This window comes from Drosophila guanche, unplaced genomic scaffold (assembly GCF_900245975.1).
Source record: "Drosophila guanche unplaced genomic scaffold, DGUA_6, whole genome shotgun sequence".
In the NCBI taxonomy this organism is placed as follows: Eukaryota; Metazoa; Arthropoda; class Insecta; order Diptera; family Drosophilidae; genus Drosophila; species Drosophila guanche.
In genome coordinates this window covers 6,079,337-6,107,322 of record NW_022995750.1, presented here as the reverse complement: position 1 = coordinate 6,107,322, position 27,986 = coordinate 6,079,337, and the positions used below count along the sequence as shown (strand labels likewise).

The 27,986-nt window shown below is 42.4% G+C and overlaps 3 protein-coding genes across 4 annotated transcripts; 2 read left to right on the top strand and 1 right to left on the bottom strand.

The window, feature by feature from the left end:
- The first annotated feature begins 46 nt into the window (after window positions 1–46).
- LOC117586234 (zinc finger protein 99) lies at window positions 47–2,100 on the top strand. The gene is made up of 2 exons (XM_034276170.1): window positions 47–1,395; window positions 1,460–2,100. Exons 1-2 carry the CDS (start codon window positions 324–326, stop codon window positions 1,963–1,965), a joined length of 1,578 nt encoding a protein of 525 aa, XP_034132061.1. The 5' UTR covers window positions 47–323; the 3' UTR covers window positions 1,966–2,100.
- On the bottom strand, window positions 2,090–4,081 carry LOC117586233 (RNA polymerase II-associated factor 1 homolog). The gene is made up of 3 exons (XM_034276169.1): window positions 3,919–4,081; window positions 2,887–3,853; window positions 2,090–2,812 (listed from the first exon to the last, which is right to left on the bottom strand). Exons 1-3 carry the CDS (start codon window positions 3,990–3,992, stop codon window positions 2,150–2,152), a joined length of 1,704 nt encoding a protein of 567 aa, XP_034132060.1. The 5' UTR covers window positions 3,993–4,081; the 3' UTR covers window positions 2,090–2,149.
- A 4,830-nt stretch (window positions 4,082–8,911) lies between these two features.
- On the top strand, window positions 8,912–27,618 carry LOC117586235 (solute carrier family 22 member 3). 2 transcript variants are annotated; one of them, XM_034276172.1, is made up of 4 exons: window positions 8,912–9,386; window positions 23,971–24,920; window positions 24,982–25,305; window positions 25,366–27,618. In XM_034276172.1, exons 1-4 carry the CDS (start codon window positions 9,258–9,260, stop codon window positions 26,351–26,353), a joined length of 2,391 nt encoding a protein of 796 aa, XP_034132063.1. In that variant the 5' UTR covers window positions 8,912–9,257; the 3' UTR covers window positions 26,354–27,618. The 2 variants fall into 2 exon arrangements, with proteins under 2 accessions (XP_034132063.1, XP_034132062.1); XM_034276171.1 differs by lacking the exon at window positions 8,912–9,386 and adding an exon at window positions 11,622–11,900.
- Window positions 27,619–27,986: the final 368 nt, after the last annotated feature.

Here is a 27,986-nt window from a genome sequence, read left to right as displayed (position 1 = left end):
GAGTTTTCAGTGTGTTTTCGAAATGCTTTCTGGGGCATTTCATTATTTTTCATTATTTCGCCTCGCTGGCATCATCGGGACCGTGAATCGGACGCAGATCTCGCTCGCTCGCTGGGGATCGGATGGGCCTGAAAATTTTTAAAAATTTTCACTGCAAGTATTTATAGAACAATTCTGAAAGAAAACCCGTTTGAGCATTCAGTGTTCTCGTGGTGGCATGGACTCCTGACGAACCGTGAAAATCCCCACAGAAAAAACCAAAACAAATATTCAAAGATTTGCATAAGACAGAGGCGAGTGAGTGATTGAGTGTTCGGTTGGGTATGTGTTCCACATCGGTGCTGTGTCCCCTGTGCGCTGTGCCCAGTTTTGGGAGCATCGATGCACTGCAGCAGCGGCTGATCAAGGCGGCCAATGGCCCCTTGGCCTGTCCGTTCTCCAACTGCAAGGAGCTGTTCCTCGGCCTGGACAAGCTGACGATTCATCTGTTCACGCACACCAGTCTGATGACCGACAGTCCTGCTGCCACAACGCCTGCTGCCGTTACGCCACCAGCTGCCCCACCAACGGTTGCGATTCCTGCACCCAAGCGAAGGGGTAAGCGATCAAAGGCAAAGGCTGTGGAGCCATCCCCCGCACCCGCAACCGCTCCACCTCCAACGCCACCAGTGCCCGAGCCGCCGGCCAGCTGCGACATCTGTGAGTTCAGTTTCCGGAATAAAGAGCTGCGAGACATGCACATCCGGCTGGTGCACGAGAATGGGGAGGCGGAGGGTCCCCAGCCGCAGAAGGAGCCCCAACAGGAGCCCTACAAGTGCCACCTCTGCTCGAAGACGTTCCGCATGAAGGGCTCGCTCCGAGTGCACCTCAAAGTGGTGCACATGATGGGAGTGCCGTGCTCCAGCCAGAGCGGGACCACCACTAACCGCTGCAATGCTCCCTCGCCGAAGCTAAACATTTGTGACCGCATCCGGCACAAGGAGGCGTCGGCCAGTGGCAGCGGTCCCGTCTCCAGCAGCACCAGCTCCCAGCCATATGCACTTAGTGGGGCGTTGAGCATGCTGCAGCAGTCGCCAGCCTCACCAGCCTCGCCGGAGGCTGCAGCCAGCAGCACGACCAAGCTGTGGGAGTGCGATGTGTGCACCAAGTCCTTCACCACCAAGTATTTCCTGAAGAAGCACAAGCGCCTGCACACCGGAGAGATGCCATACACCTGCGAGATCTGCGCGCGGACCTTCACCTTCCAGCAGTCGTACCACAAGCATTTGCTCTACCACAGCGAGGTGAAGCCGCATGTGTGTGCGGTGTGCGGGCGGGCCTTCAAGGAGCTCTCCACGCTGCACAATCACCAACGCATCCACAGCGGCGAAAAGCCCTTCAAGTGTGAGGTGTGCGGTGAGTGCAACCTTTACGATCCTTTGGGAACCAAATGAAATTAAATCTCTGATTTTAATTACAGGAAAATGTTTCCGTCAGCGCGTGTCATTTCTGGTCCACACCCGCATCCATACGGGCGTCATGCCCTACAAGTGTGAGGTCTGCCAGAAGACTTTCCGCTACAAGGTGTCACAGCGCACGCACAGATGCCTCAGCGATGACAGCCAGACGCCGGAGCAGCTCATCAAGGCATTTCTCGAGGGCAGCGAATCGCCAACGCAGCCCTCGCCGGCCAGTGCCGAGATTGCTGACATCAATGGCTGCGGCGTGGCGGACACGGACCAGGAGGCGTTGCTCTCCCAGACCATCGACGACATCGTTGTGGAACAGTGCCAGAAGCTGGGCATCTGTGGCGTCGAGCCGCAGCAGGCGCAGCCAGTGCCCCTCGATGTGGCCGACATACACTTCAATGGCAGCAGTTCGCCGTTGCAGCAGCTGCAGAATCTGCGGCTGTATTCCCCGCAGCAGGTGGAGATGCCGAGCTCGGATGGGGACATCTTCAAGCGCTTCCTGATGGACGCCACGTAGCTCTTCGTTTGAATGTTAATGTTACACTTTTGTGCCCTGTCCGTCTTACATTGGTTTACATTTCGTTATGATTCTTGAATGCCCAGCGATAAATCGGAACAGACCCGACTTGGCTGGGCTTCAGTTCCTTGAATATATTTATATATTGAAAATTTTTACTCTTACAATGGGGACTTTTATTTATTTACTCCTCGTCTGAGGCGCCGCTGCCTGAGCTGGAGCCGGAGCCACTGGGCGATCCACTTCTCGAACGGCTAGGCGTGCGCGAGCCAGAGCCGGAACGGGAGCCAGAACGGGATCTGGAGGCGGACTTGGAGCGAGATCGTGCCTTCGAGGGTGAGCGAGAGCGTGAGCCCGCCTTGGAGGGTGTGCGAGAGCGGGAACCGGACTTGGAGCGTGATCTTGAATGCGATCTCGATCTCGATCTGGCCGACCCGGCGCCAGACTTCTGGGATCCAGCTGGTGAATTGGTGCGCGATCGGGAGCCACTGGGTGAGCGTGTGCCAGACTTAGACCGGCTGCTGGCCCGTGAGCCAGACCCAGAGGCAGAGCCTGAGCCAGAGCTGGAGGCGCTGCGGCTGCGGGTTTTGGACCTGGATCGAGACTGCCGGTCACGTGCCACCTGGGCAGGAGAATCGCTGCCAACGGCTGGCTTGGGGGTTCCAGGTGCTGCCTCGGCAGCCTTCTCTTTCTCTACAGCTGGCGCTGGGGTGGGCTCCTCGTCAACATCCATTTCCTCGTCCACCTGCACCTCCCCCTCTTCTTCCTCGCCGGGAACCTCGAGCTGGCGCTCGCGATAGCGTTGCATGCGATGCTCCACGGCCTCCAACGGGCGATGGTGAACAACCTGTGGGAGGATGAATAAAGAGTTGTAATTGGGATTATTTTGTACTCTACGAACCGCCCACAGCTGGCACTTACCAGCTTCGTATTGTTGGGCTGCTGGCCGACTTTGACGCGTCGCTTATTGAGACGGACGCGCGTCTCCAGCTCATTGTAGTAGATGCCGTCTTGCCGCATGACAAAGAAGTAGTTCTCCTCGTAGCCTTTGGAGGCTTTCGTCTTGACATTCCAGTTGTACTCGCGGGCAATCTTGTACTCGTACTCCGCCTCCTCGTTGTAGAGTTCACCGGCAATGAAGTCGGCGCGCCGCTTCTCGAGCGTTTGCTCCGTGGGCAGGAAGTAGGCGACAAACTGTTCGCCACTCTCGTCCATCACACCACGAATCATCGCCTGGGACATCTCCTCCAGCTGAGAGGGTACGTTCTTGCCCACAGGAGCAGGATCGCTGTCGAAAATGACCTGAGCGCAGGGATACTTCCAGTTGGTGAAATCGGGAAAGACGGGCAGCACCTCCACGGGCACCACATTCGGCTTGGAGTAGTGCTTGGTGATGTCGGTCTTTGTGTCCAGGAAGGTCTTCTCGATGGCCTTAATCTGCGCATCGCGATCCAAATAGAGCGTCTCCTCACGGAGCGATTTCTTGACATTGTAGCCCACCTTGGCTTCGATGTTCTCGAGATTTTGCGGCTGGAAGCGCGTTTGTTCCGTGGAAATGTACTCGGATTTGCGCAACCAGGACACTGTACGGGAATGTTGGCGCGATCGCACCGAATCAGTGGGCGCCAGGGTCTCTTCCTCCAACAGTTTCTCATCAGCGGGATCCAGCAGTGTCATGGAATCCGCCTGGTACAGCTCGCGATTGATGAGGTCCACCGTAACGCCCAGATCGTGCTCCGTCAAGACATCGTACTTGAAATTCCTCTCCAGGGACGTGGGATTGTACTGCACGAAGCGATTGCTATCGAAGGGGTATTGCAGAAACTTTAGGTCGAAGGGTATGTCTGGCAGATTGTTGCCATATTTCACACGGCAAATGATTTCCGATCTGCAAAAAGAAACAACATCTTAAGTTGGTGTCTGGGTGCTTCTGCAGTGTGTTTTTTCACTTACTTTCGTTCCGTTTGCCGCTGCGGACGTTTGTCGGCGCTGCTATTTGCCACTGAATTGTTGATAGTTGGCGGCATATTGCTTTAAACTCTTTTATTTAAAGCTAAAACTTTATAAAATGCATTTAATTTCAAAAGAAAAACAAGCCAGAGTGACAGCGTATATATCGAAGTAAACTCGTTTGACCCTTATGAATATACCAAAATATACCTTTTATTTTCCAAATATACCGTAAATATATACCGAGCATAAAAACACTTAATATTTCCCTACACCAAATAAATAAATAGAGCTGCCATACAGTGTGCCCGTCCTCCGAAACAGTTTCGAGCAAAATGCGATAGTTGCTGCATCGAGCATGCTGGGCTAATCTATCGATATATATATCGAAAATATAGGACCTGCATTATTACAATAAATAATGTTTATAATTTAAATTCATAATAATTTTAATAATACTAATATTATAAATATATATTTGAACAAGTTGTTCCCATGTTAATATATGAAGGGATTAAGTGGGTTTAATTACTGTAAATTCTGAATCGTATAGACGGTACAAATCAATTAGATTTGCTTATTTTAATGATGCAAAATGTCAATCAATGGAAATCCATTAGATATAACTTTTAATTTTATAAAATTTGTTTGAAATTCTACAGAGGAATATATTTTACCAGACCTGTCTAAGATGAAAGTACTTATGGAATATATTTTACATTTGGGCACGTGTTACTTGTCGGTTTTGCTTTTTCACAAGTCTAAATCAATAATACACGCGCAATAAACCGTAAAATTGCTTATTCTTTCCACAGTGCCGTGACGGCCCTATATATCTCAGTAATAAAAATGACTCGTTACTTAATAAAGGCTTTATCTTTGTTCGTACTTTGTATGGCAGTACTTCTTCCTGCTGGAGCCAGGTCCATGGACTTCTATTCGCGCCATAGTACCTTCCTAAAAAATCCCAACTACATAAGTAAGAGAAAAGTTTTCAAAGAGATGGCAACACTCTGGCAAAAGGAGCCACTGCCACCTCCGCATCCAGGAGTGCATGCTTATTAAAACGCTGATGATCGGTCCTTCGACGAAGTTGTAACACATTTCCCTGTTAGCCATTTACATTATGGCCCATATATCATAATGATCTGTGAAATGGCAAGAGTAAACAGTGCCAACCCGACAGAGTCCCAAAGCAAATAAACACAAAAGATCGCAAAATAATTAAATTAGCGACAAATAATATTTATTTATTTTTTGTGGAAAAAATATGATTGTCACCTGTTTCTTTGGGCATCAATGTGTGTGCGTGCTGCGAAAAAGTTCCCTCCTGTCGAGTTCAATAACAAGGTGAAGCCCATCTGAAGGAGAGCGAAGAGAAATACTGTATCTGTGCGATTTTCAATCATTTATTTACATCGAATATTAGCGCCGCGAAAATAATCGTCTCAAGGAATTAGCATTTGCTTGTTGATTGATAGCATATCTGAAGGAAAATTAAGAAATCAACAACTCATCATTTGTCATCGATGAGCATAGATATGAGAGGTGAAGGTAAAGTATTGTTTGTGTAGGGATTGCCAGAACAGAAAGATAAACAGAGATTTTTAATGTATTTACTTGAAAGTTGTTACTAGAATGAAACTCTTCATATTGTGAATTAAACCTGCCAGGTTTTAATTCTTGTCTGTTTTTATGATATTATACAGCTCATCCTCTAAGCTACATTATAAAATTGTAGTGCATCCCCCTTAATACTCAACGTACGAATTTTCCCTAGTTCGCTAGAAATGTTTATAATTTTTCATTGATCAGTACAATTATTATTCCAAGCAATTAGATTCAGCTCACTTTCAGAACAGAAAGAGAGAGTGAAGTCAAGATAGAACAATGGGACTTGATTATTTATAGTTTTTTTTAGTCTTATTGCCCGCACGATCAAAGTGTTTTTATTATTCTTTAAGCTCGTGGAAACGTGACACGTTTTATCTGCTGTGTTTTGCTTTTCTGCGTAACTAATAATTACTGTCAATTAGTAATTATTGTTTAATCAATATGTCACATGATGGTCAAGATGGTCAGAAAGCCAAAATGGCAAAATTCGAACCAGTTAGGGCTGAGTTTTTTCGAAGATCAACCAATCAATCAAATTAATCAAAGCAACTAAACAAAACAGATCCAAAAAAGTTGCAAATCAATGGAGCATGCGCAACGTGCTGCCAATCTGACATATAAGAAAATTTCCATACATTCACGTTACCAACGTTACCGACGTTCTGCCGTTCTCAGTCTCGTATCTGGATCCCGATCGAGTGGCGCGCGCTCGGCTTCAGTTTCAAAAACGGTTTACATTTTGCAACAAGCGCTAAATTGGCTGCGCAAACATCAACGGGCTTTACGCCGTATTCGCAGGTTCACCCCGAGCGCCGTTCTTTTCGATCCGCCGTTTATTAACATACATATTTGCTTAATATATATACTAAATACACAAGCCAGTTGGGTGACATGCCCCTGTCAGTGTGTGAGTGGAAACTACTAGAGTTTTTGGCACTCTAAGTGAAGTGTGAAGAGAGGCAACGGATCTGCCATGAGTTCAGTATCCGTTTAAAGTTCACAGCGAATGGTAGCAGGAGTGTGTCCCCCCAAAACCCCCAAATCATTTATCAGCAGTGTCGCATGTCCTAACAAAATAATGATTACCAGAATAGGAAAATCCTTCTGACTTCGGCTATCAGTGATCTCTAATAGGTAAGTGCAGTGTCTTCAAATTCTCGCAATGTGCTCGAATTCATTCGGTTATTCCATACAAAATTTGACCAAAATTAACACAATTATTTATTAATGAAACACGCGTGTGTGAGCAGTAAATTTATTATAAATTTATGAAGTGTTTCTGGGACTGATAAATAATTTATTATCCTCCTAAAACATTACTATTAGCGGAGGAAAGTTTTCTATAATTTTAAGAAGTGGCTAAAGAAGAATTATTTAATTAGAAATTAATTATGATCCAAGGAATGATTGGTTGGTAGGTTTCAGTAGGTTTTTGGGGCACTACTCAAAGAAGGAAAGCAAGTAACAAACACCTTGTGCTATCCTTTGAGCAGTCAGCGATATCTAAAATATCAAAAGCTTGTTCTAAATGTTAGCTTATACGTTGTTACATCACTTTAACGACACTACTTAGGCCGGTAACTGAGGCACAATATAAAATCACAGATCTACACTCTACTTTAGCACACACAATAAATCGATGATTTATGGCTTCTTATATATAGTTGCGGCACAAGTGTAATTAATTATGCATAAAAAATTAATAAGTAACTGTGGGAAATTACGGAGTTCTGTCGAAACGGTTGAACAGCCGACCTGGAAATTCTCCTGAATAATGCATACTGGAAAGTAAACTGAGAATCTCTGGTTCAGTTATTGTTTCAACCCGAGAACGGCCGGACAAAACGTGTTTGAGTTCGTTATGGGGTCAGTGGACTGTCCGTTATGGGGGAAATCTGTATGCTGTAATGCGTTAGTTAGTTTAGTCGATTATATATGTATGTACATTTGTCGCTTGGCTGCCCTTTACCAGGAAAATTGTCCGTCCAACCATTGGAAAACACAAATTAAAGTCTCAAAAGGGAATTGAACAAGTGACTGAATAGAAAGTATTAATACGCGTACAGTGTGTTTCAAAAGAATACTTACTACTCGAGGAATACTTAGGATATTTAAAGATAGGTTCAAATTTGCTAGCTTAATTTAGCCAAACGGTTAGAGGAAAGAAACTGAATATTCACCCATTCCTACAGCTGTGAAACGCACTGTATATAAAGACATCTGTCAACAGGTGTCAGGGGAACGCTCATACATAAGTGGCAATAACCCACAACGTCACTAGAATTATGATTTTTTCTTGGCTCTGAGTCAGCCAGTAGCTGCTTCCATTCCATTGCTGCTTTTGCAGTAGTCTCACAGCCTCGGACTCACTCTGATTTATTCCCATTTAATTAATGGCAAACTAAATTTAATTTGAGACAGATTATGAGGTTGTAATAGCATGTGTTGGATGCAAATGTGGAATTAATGCAGAATTATATTCTATATGGAAATTGGCGAATGGCTAAGGAAATTTCTGTTGTGGGAGATTTATGTGGCTGTCTTCAGTCTCGAGTCTCGAGTCTAAATGTTATAATAATATTGTATACACACAAAAACAGGCAAAGTACTGCTCTTGCTTGCGGTTAATTATAAATAATTTCTTGAGTTTTCCTTATGCCTTGTTTACCTTTATTCAGATGAAGCAATATTTTTGCCTGATATATGTCTAAATATTAGGTTCATTTTTACAATAGACCCCGCTTTAGGCCACCTGAGGAGTCTGTTAAAACATACGAATAAACAAAAGGAAGAACAATCCGAAAGAAAACACAAATAAAGTGTCAAATAAATACAATTTGGGTGAAGTGAAATGAAACGAAATGAAAGCAGAATGGAGGAGGGATCGTAGGAAATAAAATAATGAAACACTTAAGCAAACAGAGACAGAGAAAATCGAAATGAATTGCGGGTACGACATGGCGTATGAGTGCTTTTTTTTGTCTGTTTCTTTATTTCGTTTTGGCAAGAGTACATAGATTTTGTTGGCAGACCTGAGAGTGATACTATATGGGATGCTCGCTCGATGCTACAATATCAATGAGCACAGGGGAACTCTCTTTCGGTCGGTGGTGGTGGCTCTCAGTCTTGTTAAACTTGAACTTGACTTTCGGTGAGCGAATGCGAATGCGAATGCGATGGGGAAAAGTCTGGGGACAAGTGCAGTTGTCAGAGCATCTAATCGAATCGAATACTGATTTGGACACTACACTGCCACACTACGGCCTATTAATAGAAACCCTCGTAGTGCGGCAGTGCTACTCTTCAGGCGTCAAGCGGAAATCGAGTCAACCCACCAACAAGCCAAACGCCAAAAAGCCAAAACCAAAGAAATTTCTTTTGTAGTTCGAGAACGGCCCTTGCCTCCTACACACATACTACAGAACAGCAGCAGCGAGTGCTCTTTCGGATAAATCAGTTTGCGTTTCGTAGCGATATTCCAAAGAAATCATAAATATTCAGCACTTGAGATATTTCCAACTTGTGATTGCTTTACCCCGCCAAAAAGGAAAATCGAGCATTCGGTTGATTTGATTTGATTTGATTTGATTTGTGGACTGGCATTCGTGGGTGTCGTGATTATATAAATTCAAATTGCACAACTAACACAGCGCAGCAGCAGCAGCAGCAGCAGTATGAGAATGAGAACCGAAAGGTTCCGCAATAATCAATCAAATAATTAACCAAAAATGAGTTTCATCCACCCCGACGTTAGTTTAATGGGAGGTGCTGGCAATGTGCCCCAATCGCTGGAGGAGTCGCCTTCGGAGGCGACAAGCGATCGAGTGGAGATCAAAATTGTGATGCTGAAAGTGCAGGTGATTTATGAAGATTTTGTGTTCATGCTTCATTCCGTGTTCGTTCCATACATCAAAAGCTCTCCTAATTGGTCTATCATAATATCAGGTATACGCCATGTACGACAGGGGCTAAAACCAGAAACAACACGCAAGTTGTTAATTTTATTTCAACTTTTTGTCTGCCGCCAACTTCAAAACTCATTTTATTTTCCCTCTAAATTGTTTACATGGATAAAGGCAAAGAAAACTTTTCTCATTGTTTCTCTTTGCCGTAACACGCGGCGTATGCGTAATCAACGTAACATCCACATTCAGAATAACAAGGCGGAAAGGCTGTCTAAAGATAACGAAGATTCACATGCCCTACTGCAAAAAGTTTCATCCGTGGAATATTTCAGTCAGATATTTTGTTTTATAGATTAAATGGAAATAAACAGACTTTACCCTCCTGTAAGGGTATCAGCCCTTAGCCAGAACTTTCCAGCTAATTGCCATGTTGCGCGTGCCAATCGCGGCTCTCCGTTAAAGTAAAGATACACGCGTTGCCCTGCCCCCATCTCGAACCTTTCCAAGCTATTGTTGATGTAAAATTTATTAGCACTCTCGTTCGAACAATGAATATATGACAGCTGGCGATAGGGGCTGCGGCTGTCGAATTAGATTTGTAAATAAAGCAACAATACGAAGGCGCACAAGTGCATGACACTAACGCTTCCACGCTGTTTGCTAATTGAAACAATAGCAAAACAATAGCCATATAGAGCAGCTTCTGACAATAATTGTAAGGGAGGTGGCAACAAGTTTTGTTTGAGATCTTTGGTTTTCGAGCCCTGCAATTGATTTACGGGTGTGACTTTCACTTCCACTTTTGGAGGTGACAACATTTAACAATCCTATTGTTATTTTGATCTACTCTACTATCACTGAAAAAGTTATTTCAAGGTTAATTATATTAAGCACGTGTTTCACCTGTTCAGCAAAATCCCACTTAGCCTTCTTTAGACCAGTGTATATATTTCCTAACTTCTATTACCATTTTTATGGGTTAATGAAGAGCCTCTGGGAGATGGCACAGAAACAGAGACAGTGCAAGGCACGCAATGGCACTTGCGTAAGCAGTTTTGGGGTATTTTTCGCCCATTGACAGAACCACAAAATTGCCAATTAATTGATTCAATTGGTGGAAAATGTATATTTAATTTGTCAAACAATTGATATTCCCAAATAATTGCGGCTAGAATAAGAGCATTAATAAACGTCTAGAGGAGGGTCCTCAGCAGGATTAAACTTCACAAGAGGCATGGGTATGGGGCATCGGAAAAGGGACTGGGGCATCCAGAAACAAGTTGAGCAACAGCTGCTCGGCAAAGCTCGGGCTTTAGTTTTAGCCCCGGATTTAGTGCGGCAACAGGATGGGCGGGGAGTGAAAGTGAAATTGCGGCCAACACGTGACTGGCCTCATTGAAACTTTGCTCGTGAATGAACTCTGGGTGTCTGAAGTTTGCCGGAGCAGTGGGCGCTCGGCGAGTGCGGAAAAGCTTTCGGTTTCGTTCTCGCTTTCACTTCGGCGCGAAAAACTGCAAGGAACAACGAAGTTCTGTGTCATTTAGCTTCAGCTGTGGAAGCTTTTCCCTGCTTTTCGGGAAATCAGTTGCGCGTTTGGCGAACGCCAGCACCAGACAAAACGTTTCACAACGCGGACCACGCAGCCTTTTCCGTAGTTCAACTAGATTTATTTCTCCAGTTTATTTTGTTGGCCCAAAACGCGTTTCACTTGTTTGTTGCTTTCTTTTATATCTTTTTATGCATATTTTGATTGTGTTTTTTGGTTCAAAAATGAACTATACGTTTTAGTGGAAACTAATCGGAAAATAATCCCAAAAATAAAGTTCTTTGAAATGTTAACAATTAAATTGTTTACTCAAAATTGGAGTAGCTGAATTGTCCGGAGAGCCGTACATATATTTTGTTGAGCTATCTCCATAATAGTTTTGGCTGAATCACGCGTCGCATGCGTGATTTTAGCTCCAGATCAAGTATAAGCATCGTTGTCTGTGTTTGCAGCGTTTCAAAAGTTTTAAATGTTTCTCAAACTAAAATAAACTACTGGAATAGAGAATTCAAATAAATGTAGTGGCACAAATGATTAATTAATTAAACAATCAACCAAACAAAATGCAATTACAAATTGTGTAAAAGTGTGAATTTCGAACCCTCAGCGAGCTGAATATTCTCTCGCAATCGAGTTCATATTTCGAACCGGCCTTAGAGCGCATTATGCTCCCGGACATTGGCAGCAGTTGCGGCGTTAACGGTAATGGTAGCCATCATGTTGGCAATGGTCATGGCCTAGTCAGTGGCATCCACTCGAGCGACTCCTCCAGTGGCATCGCAAGCGGCAGTGCGAGCAGTGAAAAGTTGGCAACGCGCACAGATGAGGCGAGTCTCGATAAGGGAAACGATGAAGGAGACGCCGATGAGGATGAAGATGATGACGATGACGATGATGATGAGGATGAAGATGAAACTACGGTACAAACCTACACACACACATATTTTATATGTCTGTCTATATTCTGTCGTGAAAATTAGCTGTACTTATGGGCATACGCAATTTTATGCCGAAAGATAATTAGAAAGTCTTTGCCGCAGACCAAATGGTGTGTGTAAGAAAGATAAGCTCGAAGAAGGAGTCAAAAAGTACTTTCAAATGAAAGCAGATTACCTACCACTCTTGAATGGGTTTTAAAGCATTCAGACAGATATTTAGCCACTCCAACATTTTTCAATTTCTACCCAAAAACGAGAAGAGAAGGAAACGTTCTTCATCTCTCAAAGGAGTACTAGAATGTCAGATGTTATGTTAGTGTAACCTCTACTAATTTATTCCCTCAAACCTATCTCAACGTTATCCCAGAGGATAAGATTGCTCTCAACCCATTGGGTTGGCTAATTTTCCTGCCTTCCCTGTCCAAAGAATTCATCAAATCCATTCAATTATTCAGACAATCATTCACAGATGCGAATGAGTACCCATTGGGGAGCATTTTCTGTAGGGTTTAGGCTTTGGTTAGAGAAAGATTTTCCTGGGATTACTGGGGTGTGTGAAATCAGACATCAAGAGGGGAAGCCAGAAGAGAAGAGAAATGAAAATGTGGCCAAAAGCAAAAGCTAAATGAGGCAAATGACCATTTAGGCCTGCCCTCGTTGTCCTCTGTGATGTATAAATTTCCCCCAAGAGTTGTCTGCTGCTTGCTTTGACTACGGCACGTACAAATATCTCATCTCTATCTCTTACCCGACATCGAAAGATATTTCGCATTTATTTTGCACGTTTCTCCTACTGTTTTTGCTTTGTGGAATTTTTTAATTAAATTTAGTCATTGGTGACGTCAGGCAGTCCCCAAGTAAAATCTGTTTCGGGTGCTGACTAATTAAGTTCAAGTTTAAAACTAAACATGTGTATCTGATCTGGGGTTCAAAGCTGGGGTGTGTACCCTATCGGGGTACTGTACTTTGGGGAACTTATCCCAATCACCAGCCCCTGAAAACACGACTCATTAAGGCAGCAGTCCCGTCACACGTGCATTTCAAGTCGTGCGTATTGACTTAAGAAACCAAAAAACGAACGTAAAAAGGTGACTGACAAAATTAGTTTAACATGCGAATGCGATAAACGTCAGAGTTGGAAGCATGTATGCCATACCATACACTCCTCAGATTATGCAAATTTGTGTCTCCTTTTTATTTTCATTTTCATTTTCCCAGGGAGACTTATGCAAATTAGTCAATACAGGACACGCTCTTCGGTCGTGTGAAAATAACCAACAAAAACATACCCACATACACTTTTATAAATATATATCCATAAATATTTATGCCGAAGAGATAACATTGATCAATTTGTTGAGCTTTAGAGTTCGATCTCTAACTAAACTAAAAACAAATAAAATTTCTTAAGGAAACTCGAAGGCTTCCCTCTGTGGAAGATGTAGGAGAACCTGTTGATGATTTGGATATCAGAATAGCTTTGCTACTGATTGGAACTACTAATGGGAACCCTTTTGTTCCTTTTGACTTTAAGTCAAAATTATTTTTCATAAGGTTTTTGAAGATTGAAAATCATCTCATCAAAACTTATCCCTTTTTTTTACGAAAGCTTTACCTTTTATCTACCATTTACAAAAATATTTAAATCCTACAGAATATTCCCTCCGTTCCATCACTGAAAGAATTAAAACCCACTACAACCTTTGAACCCAAACCAGACTCCCATTTGTCACCGAGCAATTTCCTCCAGACAGACACGCAAATAACTCTCTCTCCAAAAAAAACAAGCAATCAACGAAAAATTTCCAATTCAATTTGTACGACTTCAGGGCCCGTACAACAGTCGCGTGTCTCAGTTGGCCACACTCGCCCCCTCCCCACCATACACACACAAACCCATCTATGGATGTCTGGCCGAAACTAGCCCTAATCGTCCAGTCAGTCAACTGAACAATCTCTCAGATAGCTGACTATAAACAAAGCAATTTGCATGAGGCTGTCAACGAATGAATTTGCTTTGCGTGAAAGCCATGGACCTCAATCTATGTTTCTGTGTGTTAATGAACCTTCCTCGTATCAATTAGAAATATTTTTTGGCTAAGGATGGATTGTACATACTCCTGGGTATATGGCTTTGAGCTGGAGATCTCCGTTCATGTATTATGCCAGTAAGGTTTTGTGCACAAAAAATGATAAAGTTTATTCGGTTCGATGCGACGTTGGGCAAATGTTACCCAAATAAACGTAAAGCAAAGTATGTTATAAAAGACAATAAGTATGCCACATGGTCGTAAAGTTACGGGCCACAAATCTCAGATAACAAGGCACAGTGGACGTGGACAAGCGCCAATGGTGGAATAAATTGTAGTGCTTCAAGCAGAAGTGAAAAGATTATTAGGAAATTCTGCTGCATATCTTTTTCTAGGATATTAAATATTTCTCAAGATTTTCATGGTTTGAGGTTACTTGCAAGACACTAAATTCAATATTCTTAATTCAATTTCCGCTGTAAAATGTTCTCTAATTTTCCATTCCACTGTATTTGCTGCTTTCCGCTGGTCACTTTTTTCACAGCCTACAAAATGAAACTTTTATTGGGCAACCCTTCCAAAGGGTTTGGTTCATTTTTTTTCTTGTCCTCTTTCAGGTCCGGTCCTGTCCGATCCACATTCGTGGCTCTGATTCCAGTTAAGGATTGACCACTTTAAAGCCTAAGCTCACCAAAAATGCACAACAAAAGTTGCTCGGACTTGACTAAGGTTAAAGGACAGACCAGAAAAAGTTAGGGCGGCTTTTAATTCCACAAAATCGTTTATTATTTATTAAAATTGATAAGCAGATGGAGGGGGCTACAAGGGAGAGCAGGGTCGGAGAACCTTTTCCACTTTCAGCGGATTTTAATTGGTTTTCTGGCTAGAGTCGAGGACCTCTCGAATCTGCCTTATTTGCATTTGTAAAGTGCCAGCGAACTTGAGGCAGAAATGGCTCGACTTGAGTAGAAGTTAAGGAAGGTAAGTGCTTGGGCCAAGGACTTTACAGGCTACGATGTGGACTCAAAAAGTGTCATAAAACCGACTCACAAAGTTTTCAAGTGCCAGCGTCAGCGATAATCGCTTTTCAATTTCGTTTCAAGTCAAAAGTTTCTTCTTTTGATTTGAGAAAGTTTAGTACCCACGGAGTTCTATAAGATTTACTCCTTCGTTTGGCAGCTTTCCCCCTTCCTGGTTCCTAGATTTGATTGCTACAAAATTTTCTCATTAATCAGCAACAATTTTTGCCAACTTTAATCACTTTTTAAGCAATTTTCCAACTATTTGAAGGAGTAAACGGCACATTGTTGCCCCAGCTGATTAATTAGTCAAAAGATGATGAGAAACTTGGGGAAAAACTCCCCTAGAAACGAAAACTAAAGTCTAATTACCCCTGACCTTTGCTAAAGTTTAGTCATAGCGCAAAGACCTCTTTAAGGTTCAGAACCCCTTAGACTTAAGTTTTCTTTTTTTTTCCGGGCGTTTTTTTGGTATTTTGGGAAGTAAACACAAAAGCATAGCACACGCCTCGCTTGCCTCTCAAGTACTCTTATTAAGTGCAGTCAGTACACAAAGTAATTACAGAAAACAGAAGCAGAAAATAAGGGTAAGTCGATGCATGGGATACCCTTTAAAAGTGAGAGAGATTCCACGAAAGGGAACTTGGGCTTTAGCTATCCCTCTCAGAAAAGATACGGTTAAAGGCATAGACACTTTATGGGTTAAATTTGACTTCCTTCTCTAGGGTGCAAACATCTTGTGATAATTATCATGCCCTCTTCCAGGGTAGTCGTATAAAAGACCAGAAACACCAACCCAAACAAAAGACAATTGTGTAAATAAATGTGAGGAAATAAAAACGTAATGACAGTATGGAGAAAAATGGGGATTATTGGGTGGGTTGGTCTGGCTTTCGGGGTGAGGGAAATACAGCAATTAAGCTTGTCAGCGTGTCCGACACCGGAAGTGCCTCTCCCAGCCATAAGGCAAATGCAATTGGGCGGTGTTTGGGTGTTAAAATATCATTAAAATTCAATTGGATGGGTGACAAGAGCCGTACTGGAGATTATGCTACTTCTAGGGCTGCTGCTGACAACAACGTTTTGTTTTTGTGCCTTTCGTCTAATTGAAATTATGTGTCATAAAAATTTGATGTAGCATACATTTCTGCTGCGATGAGCAATATTTCTATGGTGAGATCTAATAAATGGAGGAATAATGATTCCCAGAACATTTTTAGGAGCTAGAGGGATGCTCCTGGAATGTATCTAAGGGTACAGGAACTTCCAGGAATATTTCCCACATTAATGATTTAATTATGGTTTTTTTTAGATATTTTTGTTTTATGTGTAATTTCCCATTTTTCTAAGGAGGTCTCTAGGCTGTGGAAGTGAAACTCTTGTATTTTAAACACATATTCATTAATAATGAGATTCTTTGGTTTTTCTGTAGATTACTCGAGGGTATCCCACAGTCCAGCCTTTGTTAGGCTCCTGGTATTTTTTTGTTATTAATAATTCATGTCGAGCACTCAAGTGTGACACATTCTCTTTCCTGGAATCTTTAAGCGTTAAAATGAAAATTCATTTTTAATATTTTTCCGCCCTGCCAAAAAAAACGAACCCCATAATTGCGGATAGGCACGGAGCACTTTCCATTTAATTTGGTTTTCATATTTTCTTTTGGCACCCACGCGCAAGACCCACTGGAACCCTCTTTACCGAGGATAACAACAATTATGAATGGGTGTATATTTTCTGTGACAGATTCCGATTAAGGCGATTGACTGTGGGTGGACAAAACCAAAGCCAAACCCAAGTCGTAGGCCTGCGAGGGCGAAGGCCAACTAAATTTAGTGCCCCAGGACCAGGCCTATTTATGTTTGTGTCGTTCTGGCTGTCTCATTTACCCTGAAATTCGTGTCTCTTTCAGCCAATATTCCTCACTCTTTTAGCAACTTTTTATCGTTTTCCTTCCCTCTTACACATATGTATGTGTATTTGTTTGTTTGATAAGCCGCTTAGTCGAAGTCCTGAAATGGAAACACAATTTTCATTTATCTGCTTAGGCATTGGACGAGACCGGCGAAAGCTCACAATTGTCTAGGGACAGGCACAGTGGTGGACAGCTGATAAATAGAGAACATCACGTATGACCAGAACACTCTTAGATAGATTCAAAAATATTAGGCGTGTTAAAACTGATGGAGAAACTAAAACGGAAAGACTTTCGCTTTATGCTGATTCCATTGATTCTGTTCTTAACATGTTCCGCTTTTCCACCATTCAAATAAATGTCGTCCCACTGTTCTCGCGTAAGGGCAAAGGTCAGCCCCAGGCGCACTCATCTGGCAGTTTATGAGCTATGACTGGACCAGAATTTAGTACAATTGCCAGCCAAATGAGCACAAGACGGCAGATGGTAGGTATAAAGGTAATCAGAAAGCAATCAGGCGAATATCATTTCAGAGGAAATACTCAACAAAAGAACATACCTGCATATTTGATATAGCCTACTGTGCATCCTTCTCCCTTTTATATTATTCTTTATACCTCTATAAGATATAATCAAATATTAATTAAAAAAGTCTTTCAATTTATACGGAAACGAATGGATTGTTTATTCGTGTGTCAAAATCGGATTTTCCCTGTCAACGAATATCCTAGCTTAAATCACAGAAAAAACACAGAAAATCCCCTAAAAAAGAAAATAAACAACCACAGATAAAGCGAGATAAAAGAAGAGGGGAAAAGCTTTTCCATCAATTGAAATGTATTCGTTGAGATAGAGTGAGATTGGCAAGCAGAGAAAAATTCGTACGCGAAAATGTAATGTATTCAAACGCGTATCCCTCATCTAAGAAGGAAAAAAATGCGACCCATTCCGCGTGAATCAAAGGCAAAGTCCGTATTTTCAGGCATCTTATGTAGAGCCATTGAAATGCCTTAGAAGACAACCCCAAGTGGAATGACAACGACCTGCCCCACATGGGTTTGTCGTGGGCGACAGTTGTCAGATTCAATTGTTGGGGCACATAAATCAGAGACTAAAGTGAAGAGGGAAGCCAGTCATAAATTTTGGCATGAATTTGCTGTGGGATCATGAGCGAGGGAAAGGAGATTTCTTTTCACTTTCAAGTTAATTGCCAAGAAGAAAAGGGGAATAGACCTTTGTGGAGGTGTTTCTCGAAATTGTATCACCCATTCAAAAGTGCTTCTGCAAAACGTCTCTTCTTTTAATCCCGATTGTGCTTTTCCCTCATTTACTTATCGTCGCAGGTGTCAAATTAAATTGTTTAACACTGAGAAATAATATTTGATGTCATCGCTTATTCTTTTTCTACAACTTTAATTTGTCACCTTGGAGTTCTGCAACTTTAATTAATTTGTTTGGTGGGTATTTTAGATTATTTAGTTTCTTTCGATGCTCTTCTTTGGCCATGAATGAAGTTGGTAAAACACTTGGTTAAACAGACGGCGGCAACAATATTAAAACACTTTATAGTCGAGACCATTAAAGAGGCAATTAAGAAGATAATTAAAGTTAAATATACCCAAGATATAGACGACTTTTATGGCGTTGACAAAAGTTGCTTGGCTTTACACTTTTTCGGGTCTGACGGCAAATATTAACTCCTGCGGCTTCTCGCTTATAAGGACTCCAGCTCGAATCCTTCAATATGCCATAACCAAACACTTAGCACAACCATTCGAAGCAGCATCAACGCACCACTAAACCCACGCACATAAGACTACCCATCCCCACCCCTTCTAGGGCCGCATAAAAACAATCTGCAATACATTACGCATACGCCATGCTGTGCCAAATGGTTTCGACAGTTCTGAACGAATGTTTTTGACTCTACGCCATAGAAAAGATTTGCCTACACGTGCACTGGAATATTAATCCATCAGTATATAGGATATATATTGCCTACGTGTCAGACATTCAACTCCTTAACAATTTCGGGGATTCACACATTTTGTCCAGTGTCAGAGTCAGAGCCCACTCGAGGGCCAAACTGTCCGTCGAACTAATCAAATATTTATGCTCGCCTTAGTCTGGGCCAAAGTCTGGTGACGACACTTACTCAAATAGCTCCTACAGTCAGAAGTGTCTTTGGCATACCAAAGTGTTGGCAACAAGTTATGGCGGTCTGGGGACTTCATGGACACTTCGCATGTCTTAAACCTGAATATAATTGGATTTAGTGGCGGCCATTAAATGGGTTACTATTTTCGTAAACAGTAAATTAACGAAAATAGTGCCAAAAGTGTTTATTTCAGTTTTTGCTCTTCATTTTTTAAACATATTGAGAGTGGAGAGAGTTTCCAATACTTGGTTCAAAGACCGAAAAAATATTATAAGCTGTAAAACAAATTTCTAAGAATTCACTGTACATATTTGTTTTATTTGCGTTATATTTTTCCACATCCTAATTATGACATCCCATCATTATTTCCACAAATAGTTGGCACAACTGTACTTTTATTCCCCTCTAGAGGATAATCCTAACCTTGGCCCAGCTGGAAATTCATTGATGCTCAAACAACATTCAGAAAACAGCTTGGAATTGTACTTGGATTTTGTTGAAAAGAATAATACATAATTTCCCTCCCTCTGGCACTGTCGAGCCACCTGCTATTCATTCACCTGTTAGCCAGGGGGCACAAACAACAATTCCTTTTTCTGGCTTTGCCCCAATTAACTTTGACGCCTATTGTTGTCAACGCTTCATATTTGATGGCGGCCTCTTTCACCTTGCCTCGGCATATCCTGCAACATCAGGCTCGCACTCCTTTCCTCACACTCCCTGCAACATCTGCTTCTGTTGCAAGTTTCCAAGCATGCGACTATATGTGTTGTTGGAAGTAAGGAACCTCTTGGTAGAGCCAAGCTGTTGCCATCGTTACCTGAAGACTTTTAGACCGAAAACAATTAATTAATCATTAGGCCACGCTAATGGGTAAATAATACACTCGCTCGACCAAGAGGAAAATGTTTTTCTTTCGGTTTTAGTCCAACCAAATGTTATTGTCTCGGGAGATGCTGATAAGGGTTTCTTGGCGAGCGGCTTGCTTTCTTGATTTATAATATATTAACAATGATTTTGACTGAGAGAATTTTCTCTGATAAATAAACATAAATATTTGAAAATCGTTTTAGAATTAGAGCACTCTGTGTTTCCATAAACAATTTTGCCGTCTGGAATACCTATTCTAATTAGAATAAAACACATTTTCATCAGGGATTATTGTTATAGAATGAACACGTATGCCTGTTTGTGTGTGAACAATTTTCTGTCGGAAAATGAACTGATTGATAAATACAGAAAAGTGTGTTAATTTTTAGAGAAAATGTGTGCAACACGTGAGTATGGTGAATGCTTGCAAAATAAATTTAAATCTTTGTAGTGTTTTGATTTTGGTTTCTCCATAGAGTTAAGAACAGTTAAGAAAGTAGTAAGTAGTATTTTTCCTAAATCATAATTGATATATCATATATCAATACTTTCTTAGCACCTTTTAGATGAAATTAAACACTCGTTAAATTAAATTTATGTGAAGTTGTTTCTTCTTTCTTTCCTTCCCTGTAAGGCCACATTAATTTCCAAACAACAATTCCTTTGAATATGCCTTCTGTTATGGGTTTTGCCACCATCGAAGCCCCCTTGAAGTGAACTCGTATTACCAGCCTTCAAGTCAACAGAGCTTTTCCTCCTCCCTTCGGTCTCAATTACAAATTTCTTTTATGGCACACAATGGAACCCAGATGGAACATATGCCACCAAATGAGAGGAGCCCTGTTTCCTGATAAACAATCAATTTCCATGTCCCAACATTTTCCATTGAATTATGAAGAGCAATAAATAAGTTAATGAAATATAAAGAACAGGGAGGGGAGCACTTCCCCAGGGAATAAAGGGGCAAAAAGAAGAGCTTAAACAAAAACATTTTCCTGTCTCCCCAACTAAATGCTTCTCATCAGGGAAATAGTTGTAATAGGTTGTGGGCAACAAATTTTCCAACTTGACAGCTAATAAAAGTAGATAAGAGGTTCTGCCTCAAACGGACTTAAAGAAATTGCTTTAATTATGGACATGGGTTGGCTGTAAGGCCCTTCATCAGTCATCGACCCACTGAACAGGGAGCGAACCTTAACCTCAATTTCGGTTGAATCTTTAGAATCAGTCTCAGAATCAGTCTCCTTCAGTCAGTCATTCATGCGACAGGGACTTATGAATAATTTATGGCTGGATTTTCTGGGCTTTGTGCTTTATTAAATAATTTGTTGTAACTGGTAGATGCTGGTAGATGGTGAGGCATAATCAATTGATTGCAGATTGGTCTGTCATGGCTCATAACTCAACGCGTCGTTGCGTATGGTATTCTTTGGTAAGAGGTTGTTGGCTTCCTTTTACTGTCGAAATATAGGGTAAATAAACTTCGTTATGCCATTAGCGATTCCCTTCTGTTTCCTCGTTTAGTCATTTTTATTTCTTATTTTTCACACAATGCCCTTCATTCTTTTAATATTTTTAATTTAACAAAATTCAATTACAAATTTTGATGTGCAATCAAAACTCCTTAAATTATAAACTCCTCAGAAGATAAATTGATTAATCAATTTCAAGGTTATTGGGGAATCTTTTTGGACAGCCTTTCAAGTCATGACCCTATAAATAAAACACTTCTGTTCCCTTAGAGTTATTGAACCCCTATCCCATGCCAAAATAAAATGACGTCCGAGTACGGGCAAACAATCTCCAAGCTGAACATACTTGTGTTACATAAGTGATTCACCTCTACGGCTAGTCTATTGAACCATCCGTCACGTGACCATCAAATTGAATGGGAGTGTAGACGTAAGTAAGCCTTTACCCATCACCGAAAACAAAACCAAGCCTGAACAAAAGAAGCGAATAACAGACGCAGGCAATCGGCATTAACCTTGGCCAAAAGTATTTGCACAACTGCTGACAGTCGCCAAAACAAAAATACAAACCGAAATAAATAAATAAAGAAACAGAAACAGAAACGAACTCATTTAATTGACGCATAAAACTAGACAAGAGACACGGCTCTGTTGTCTCTGTTGAAGTCAACGAATCCCAAACCCGAATATGCTGACTAATAATATTATTGCATATTTAGGGGCGTCACCAAAGTTTATACCTCTCCTTGTGCAGATCCTTCAGCTCTTGCTGGTCCTGACAATGGAACGACCTTCAGCTTTAGAATCAAAGTGATTTTTTTTTTATATTTTTGTTTCTGCTTTGCAAAGTGGTGTTTTTTATGCAACGACAACAATCGGAGAGCGCAAAGTCGATGGACTAATGCATTATGCATAACCCTTCTCCTGTTACCATCATCAGTTTACAGCTTTGTGTGGATTTCTGTAAGGAAAATCCATTCTTAATGCTGGCTTTGGGAGCTCTTAACGCTGTCAATATTTAATATTCCGTCAAAGGACCTTCCCTCATGCATGAACACGCTTGGCAATGACACGCATATATGGTCACATTAAGCGACAAACAGAACACGAAGGACAATACTTTAATGAGAACAAATGCCCCAGTAAAACTGAGGAGACGCGACAGCTGAAAACAACAGAAAATAAGCGAAACACAACTGTGCGCAATTGCTGGTTATGATATTCGGAGGATGGTGTCTAGGGAGATACAGTAGCAAAGAAAAGTATGTACATATGTATCTATGTATGTATGTTAGTTGAGAAAGAAGGAGCCCTCTGCTGTTGTTTTTTTCCCTGCTTCAGGGACATTTGTCAACCCAAAAATGCTAAAACCAGAAGTCGTAAACGGCTTTGCGGCTTCTATGCTCATTTTGATGTTATTTTTTTGAGGGTGGTGAAGCTAAAAATGTTATTTTAGTGTTGGTAATTAGAGCTGGTGATTAGACTGAATTATGATTTTAATTTTGTTGAAATATTAATTTAGTTTTCCCTTAGAGATTTAGATACTTCCCTTTTCATATGTATCTATGAATGCAGTAAACATACACTGAGTGTAAGAATCAAAGCTGAAATACTTCAGACCTCTACTTCTTTTTCACATCTCTCGTATAAGCCAGCAAAAATGGTTTACATTTTTTGTGGTCAAAAGCCCTGTGTGTGTGGTAAAAATTTCGTGTAAAAAGGTAATTAATTTTTTGTGGTCATTCTGTGGGGTGACATTTTGGTCAGGTGCATATGAGAAACAAAATTTACATAAAACAAACTGGAAAAGTGAAATTAGTATACGCAGACATATGCGAGGTCCCCCGTGTCGTGTACCTAATGAGTGCAAAGGCAGATGTCAGAAATAATGTGCAGAAGCTTTCATTTAAGCAACCCGATGTTCAGCCCAAGGCTACAGAAGCTCGAGCATAGCCATGAATCGGATATATTCCTCTACATATAGATAGATATTTTGTTCAATTACCGCTGCTGTGTTTGCTCTGGCTTGGGGGGATTGAAATAAGTTTAATGGCAGGAAAAAAGGAATAGTTGCAAAAGGGAATAGCAAATGGGAAAAGCAAGGAAGTCCGAGCCACTTTGCAGTGCAATTTATGTTCATTATGCAGCCAACTGCATCCGGGGAGCTCCATGAATGGATAGCATTGGATTGGCATGTGTGCCATGTAAGTGGGCGACACATTGCGAGCTCCAGACACTGCAGGGCTCTCAGCAATTGCTCCACTCGAGCTCGAGCTCGAGTGCCTGCGCCTCAAGGCCACTCTGGGATAATCTGGGGAATGCCACTGAATTATTGCCTTTTGTCTGGGGTATTGATGGTCTCTGGTTCAAGCTGGGTCAGAGCCATTCCTCTCGAGTGGATATCGAGAATGAAATGAGTTGGAATCGATTTCAAAGAAACTTTGTTTTCAAATTGAAGTGGTGGAAATTCAACGAAAGATTAAAGGATGAGGTAAAACATTTCGGTATATCCTTTATATATATATTTTAATGAAATGTTTAATTGAATTATGTTCTAATCCCTCACAAATTCCATCTCTATTTTACAGGCAGAATCGCCTTTACTGCCCCTAAAGGAGAACGACGCGTCAGTAGCCCGAGTCCATAATTCCTCGCACATATCAGCCACTAGGTCACCGCACGAGTACACCGCCTTGGCCAGCGATTCCGAGCCCGCCCTCACGCCCACACCCACTACTGCCACGTCCAGGCCAAATGAGTGTCGACGTCGCAGCTCATTGACCAACTGTCCAGCACCCACACCCGCTTCCACCGAGGGCCATCCACCAGGAGAGGCCAACAACAACAACACCAGCAGCAGCAACCACAACACAAAGGAAGAATTTTACACGACTTTGGGCAGCAGCACACCCAGCCACAAGCACCAGCACACGCACGAGTACAAGCTCTACCCCAACGACACGTTCGCCCAATTGGAGGGGAAGGCACCAAAGACAAGCAACAAAATGCAGACCAAAGTGGACGCAGTGGGTCGCATCACGGGCCAGTGGGGCAAGTGGCAGCTGCGCACAGTGCTTCTGATCTTCCTGTGTAAGATACCATCCTCGTGGTTCATGGCCTGCATTATCTTCACGGCTCCCGCACCCAGGCACGGGGAGTTCTTCTGCAAGCCACCGAACACAGTGGGTGCCCAGAATCAGACGCAGTGGATTAAGGTTTCGCATCCGCAGAAGGAGGAGACCGAGGATCAGGAGTTCAACATTGACTTCTGCAACGTCTATCAGGATGCGCAGGAGCATGCCCATCACTACTACAACTACGAGCACAGCGAGCAGGAGCCGCGCATCTGGGAGAAGCCTCTCAATCGCAACTCCAATGTCATACCCTGCACAGAGTTCCAGCACCAGTCCAGCTACCACTCGGTGGTTACTCAATACGACCTAGTCTGTTCCCGGGACATTCTCGTCTCGGTCACGCAGTTCTTCCATCTGTTTGGTGTTCTCACCGGCGGTATCCTGGCGAATCAGCTCTTGAAATAGTAAGTTCTAGAGCATTATCTGTGTACGGGGCAGCTCACTGTAATCTCTTTGACTTGGCAGCTTTAGTCCCCGCAATGTGATGCTCTTCGGCATGATCACACAGATCTTTTGTGGCAATCTGACGGGTCATGTGGCTTCCTATGAGCTCCATGTGTTCTTCCGCTGCCTCTCCGCTGTCTGCTGTGCGCAGATGTACACCGCTGGAGGCATGATCATGGCCGACATAACGGGTGGCAAGTATCGCACGTGTGTCTCCACTCTCTTCGAGCAGTTCTGGTCCATTGGTGTGATGATGCTGCCGGGCGTGGCAAGTTTCTGGTCCAGCTGGTCGCATCTCTACATGGCCATCTCCTGGCCCACAGTGATACTGATCTACCTGTGGCAGTGAGTACCACAAAGCCTCCACGTGAGAGTGTCCTGCTCTAACTTGAGTTCCTTTTCCAGATGGATACCCGACTCCCCACGCTGGCTCATCGCTCGCGGTCGTGTGCAGGATGCCAAGAAGATCTTGCTGCAGTGCGCCGATGTCAATGGCACTCGCTACAGTCTGCCCCATGACATTGATCAGCAGCTGGAGCTGCAGGCCCAGACGGCCATGGATGCCCCACCGCCCAGTGGCTGGTGGTCCATGTGGAAGGGCGAGCGCGCCGTGCGTCACATTATCTGCGTGCATCTGGCCTGGTCCCTCTACATCGTCGTCTACTATGGAATGCTGCTGAATATCCGCTCCTTCAGTCGAGAGCATCTCTACATCAACACTTTCTTTGCGGGCTTGAGCGAGATGATTGGCACCTTTATCGGGCTCTTCCTGATCATGAAGACCACCAGGAAGTGGCTCTGGACGGGTCTGTTCAACATGGTTGCCGGATGCATTGCCTACTGCGGTTGGCTAGTGCCCAAGCCGGGCGTCATTCCATTCGATGCCAATGTGGCGCTGCTCATGTGCTCCGCCATGGTCTCCAAGATGGCCATCTCCACCACACTCTCCATACTGACGACCTGCACCGTGGAGCTCGTGTCGGATGACAAGAAGAAGATCACCTCGTTCTCGACCATCTGTTGGGCCCGCTTCTGGCTGCTCGGTGCACCCTTTATTGGATCGACCATTTTCTTGGGCCAACTTGTGCCCCAGACGGCCTTCGCGTCCCTGGCCATTTGCGGTGGCATCTGCACCTCGCTGATCAGCAGCCCACGCACGCATCCCATCTCCAGGCCGGCTTCGCCGACCGCCCAGGGTGCCCAGAACATGGCCTCAGCTTCCCAGTTCACCATCATCGACGGCATGGACAACAAGGGCTATACGCCAAGCTCCAAGCCCATTATTTCTAGTAATAAAATAAGGAAACTGACCACACCACAATCGAATCTACCTCCTCAACTAATGCCCGGGATATGGACGACCAAAATCAACGAGGATGGCCCACCAATGTGATATGCCCCCGCACAGGTTAAATGATGCAGCGCGGAAGTGAGTGGAAGGAAGGTTGGTTAGAATGTCAGAATGGTTTTGTTCACTTTGGTGGGGCTGTGCTGTGACCTTGCAAACTACAGTCTACAAAATTTGATAAACTATACTTATATAGCCTGTACCTATAAGTAGTCTACCTATAAGGCCACGGCCAAACTTTACTGAAAGTTAAGTCAAATATTCGATCTTCGCGCACACTCTACGTAGGAGCTCAACTTAATCCCAAGAACGCAAACTAAATGCTCAACCAATGAGGAAAAATTATGACAAATGCTAGGATTTTTAAGTAGGAAAACTTTAAAGCTTAGAGCTTACGAATGAATCCTTAACCAGTTTCAATTAAAAGGAAAAAGACGCTCGCACAACAAATCCATATACACAAAAAGAGGAAATAATATTTTTAAACTTAATATAATTTTAGAGCATAATTAAGTAGAGCCTTAGTTAACCCTCGGAAGGGGCATAGGAAGCACTCGAGTCCTGGGTTCAGCTTCATCGCAGCCATACAGTAGTCTCGTAAGTAGGTCGAATGTGGAACACGCACCCGCGACAAGCCCAGTATTACTCAGTCGTCACTTATGAACCGAACCGTACCGAAAAGAACCTCACATACCGCACTTGATCCCCTATGGATGTAGTACCAATACCATAAACAATATTTACGCGTAGAAACACAAAACCAACTGATGATAATGATGATGATGATGATGATGATGATGATCCTTTTAAAGGCCTGTTTCGTAAGACCCCGAACCCAAAAGCTGTTCCACATTTAAGTGATTGTGTTGTAAACACCTGGAGAGAATTACATGAAAAGACATATAAAATCTAGTTACACAATAATTATTGCAAATTTTAATTAATTATCACTCGGTAAACAAAAACAATTAATTAATTAATTAATTATTATAAAAAGAAAGATTAATAGAAAGAAAACAATAATTTTAGTGTACGCATAAAATACTTTATTACCACTATGTATTATGTATTACCAATTATCGAGCTAATTTACTTTTAATCAATTATAACTTAGTAGTGTTTCAGGTCTTACGTACTTAATTACTGCATATGAAACATAAATACAAATATTTTCAACAATTTAAACATTTATCTAGTGAATGCGCTTAGACACTCGTTGAATGTTATATGATAATGGTTACTATATGAAAGGAAATGTTATGCATGGCAAAAAGAGCAATATTTTTCTAATAAAGCATCCCAAAAAACATACAAGTGTTTGCATTTCAATAAGTGTAGAGTTCCCAACAGCGTATTCAGTTTTAGCATTTTTCAATCAAGCAGGAATTATTATTAAGTTACAGCGGAAATTTTCACAGCTTGTATTAAGGTTTTAAAGGCCATATGTACATTTTAAATGTTTGAACTCAAAATTCAGAAATTAATAATTGTTCAATAAGATCTGCGTCAGTTTATTTTTATTCACTCAAGTCGCTTTAAGTGTTTAAATTGCCATGTAAAAGACATGTAAAAATAATGCTGAAATGTAAGTATTTTACAAAAGAGTTGCCAGACTGTGCGTTGAGAAAAGAGTTGGCAGCGCTTCGAGTCACTTCGCGCCCATCTTGTACTTCAAATG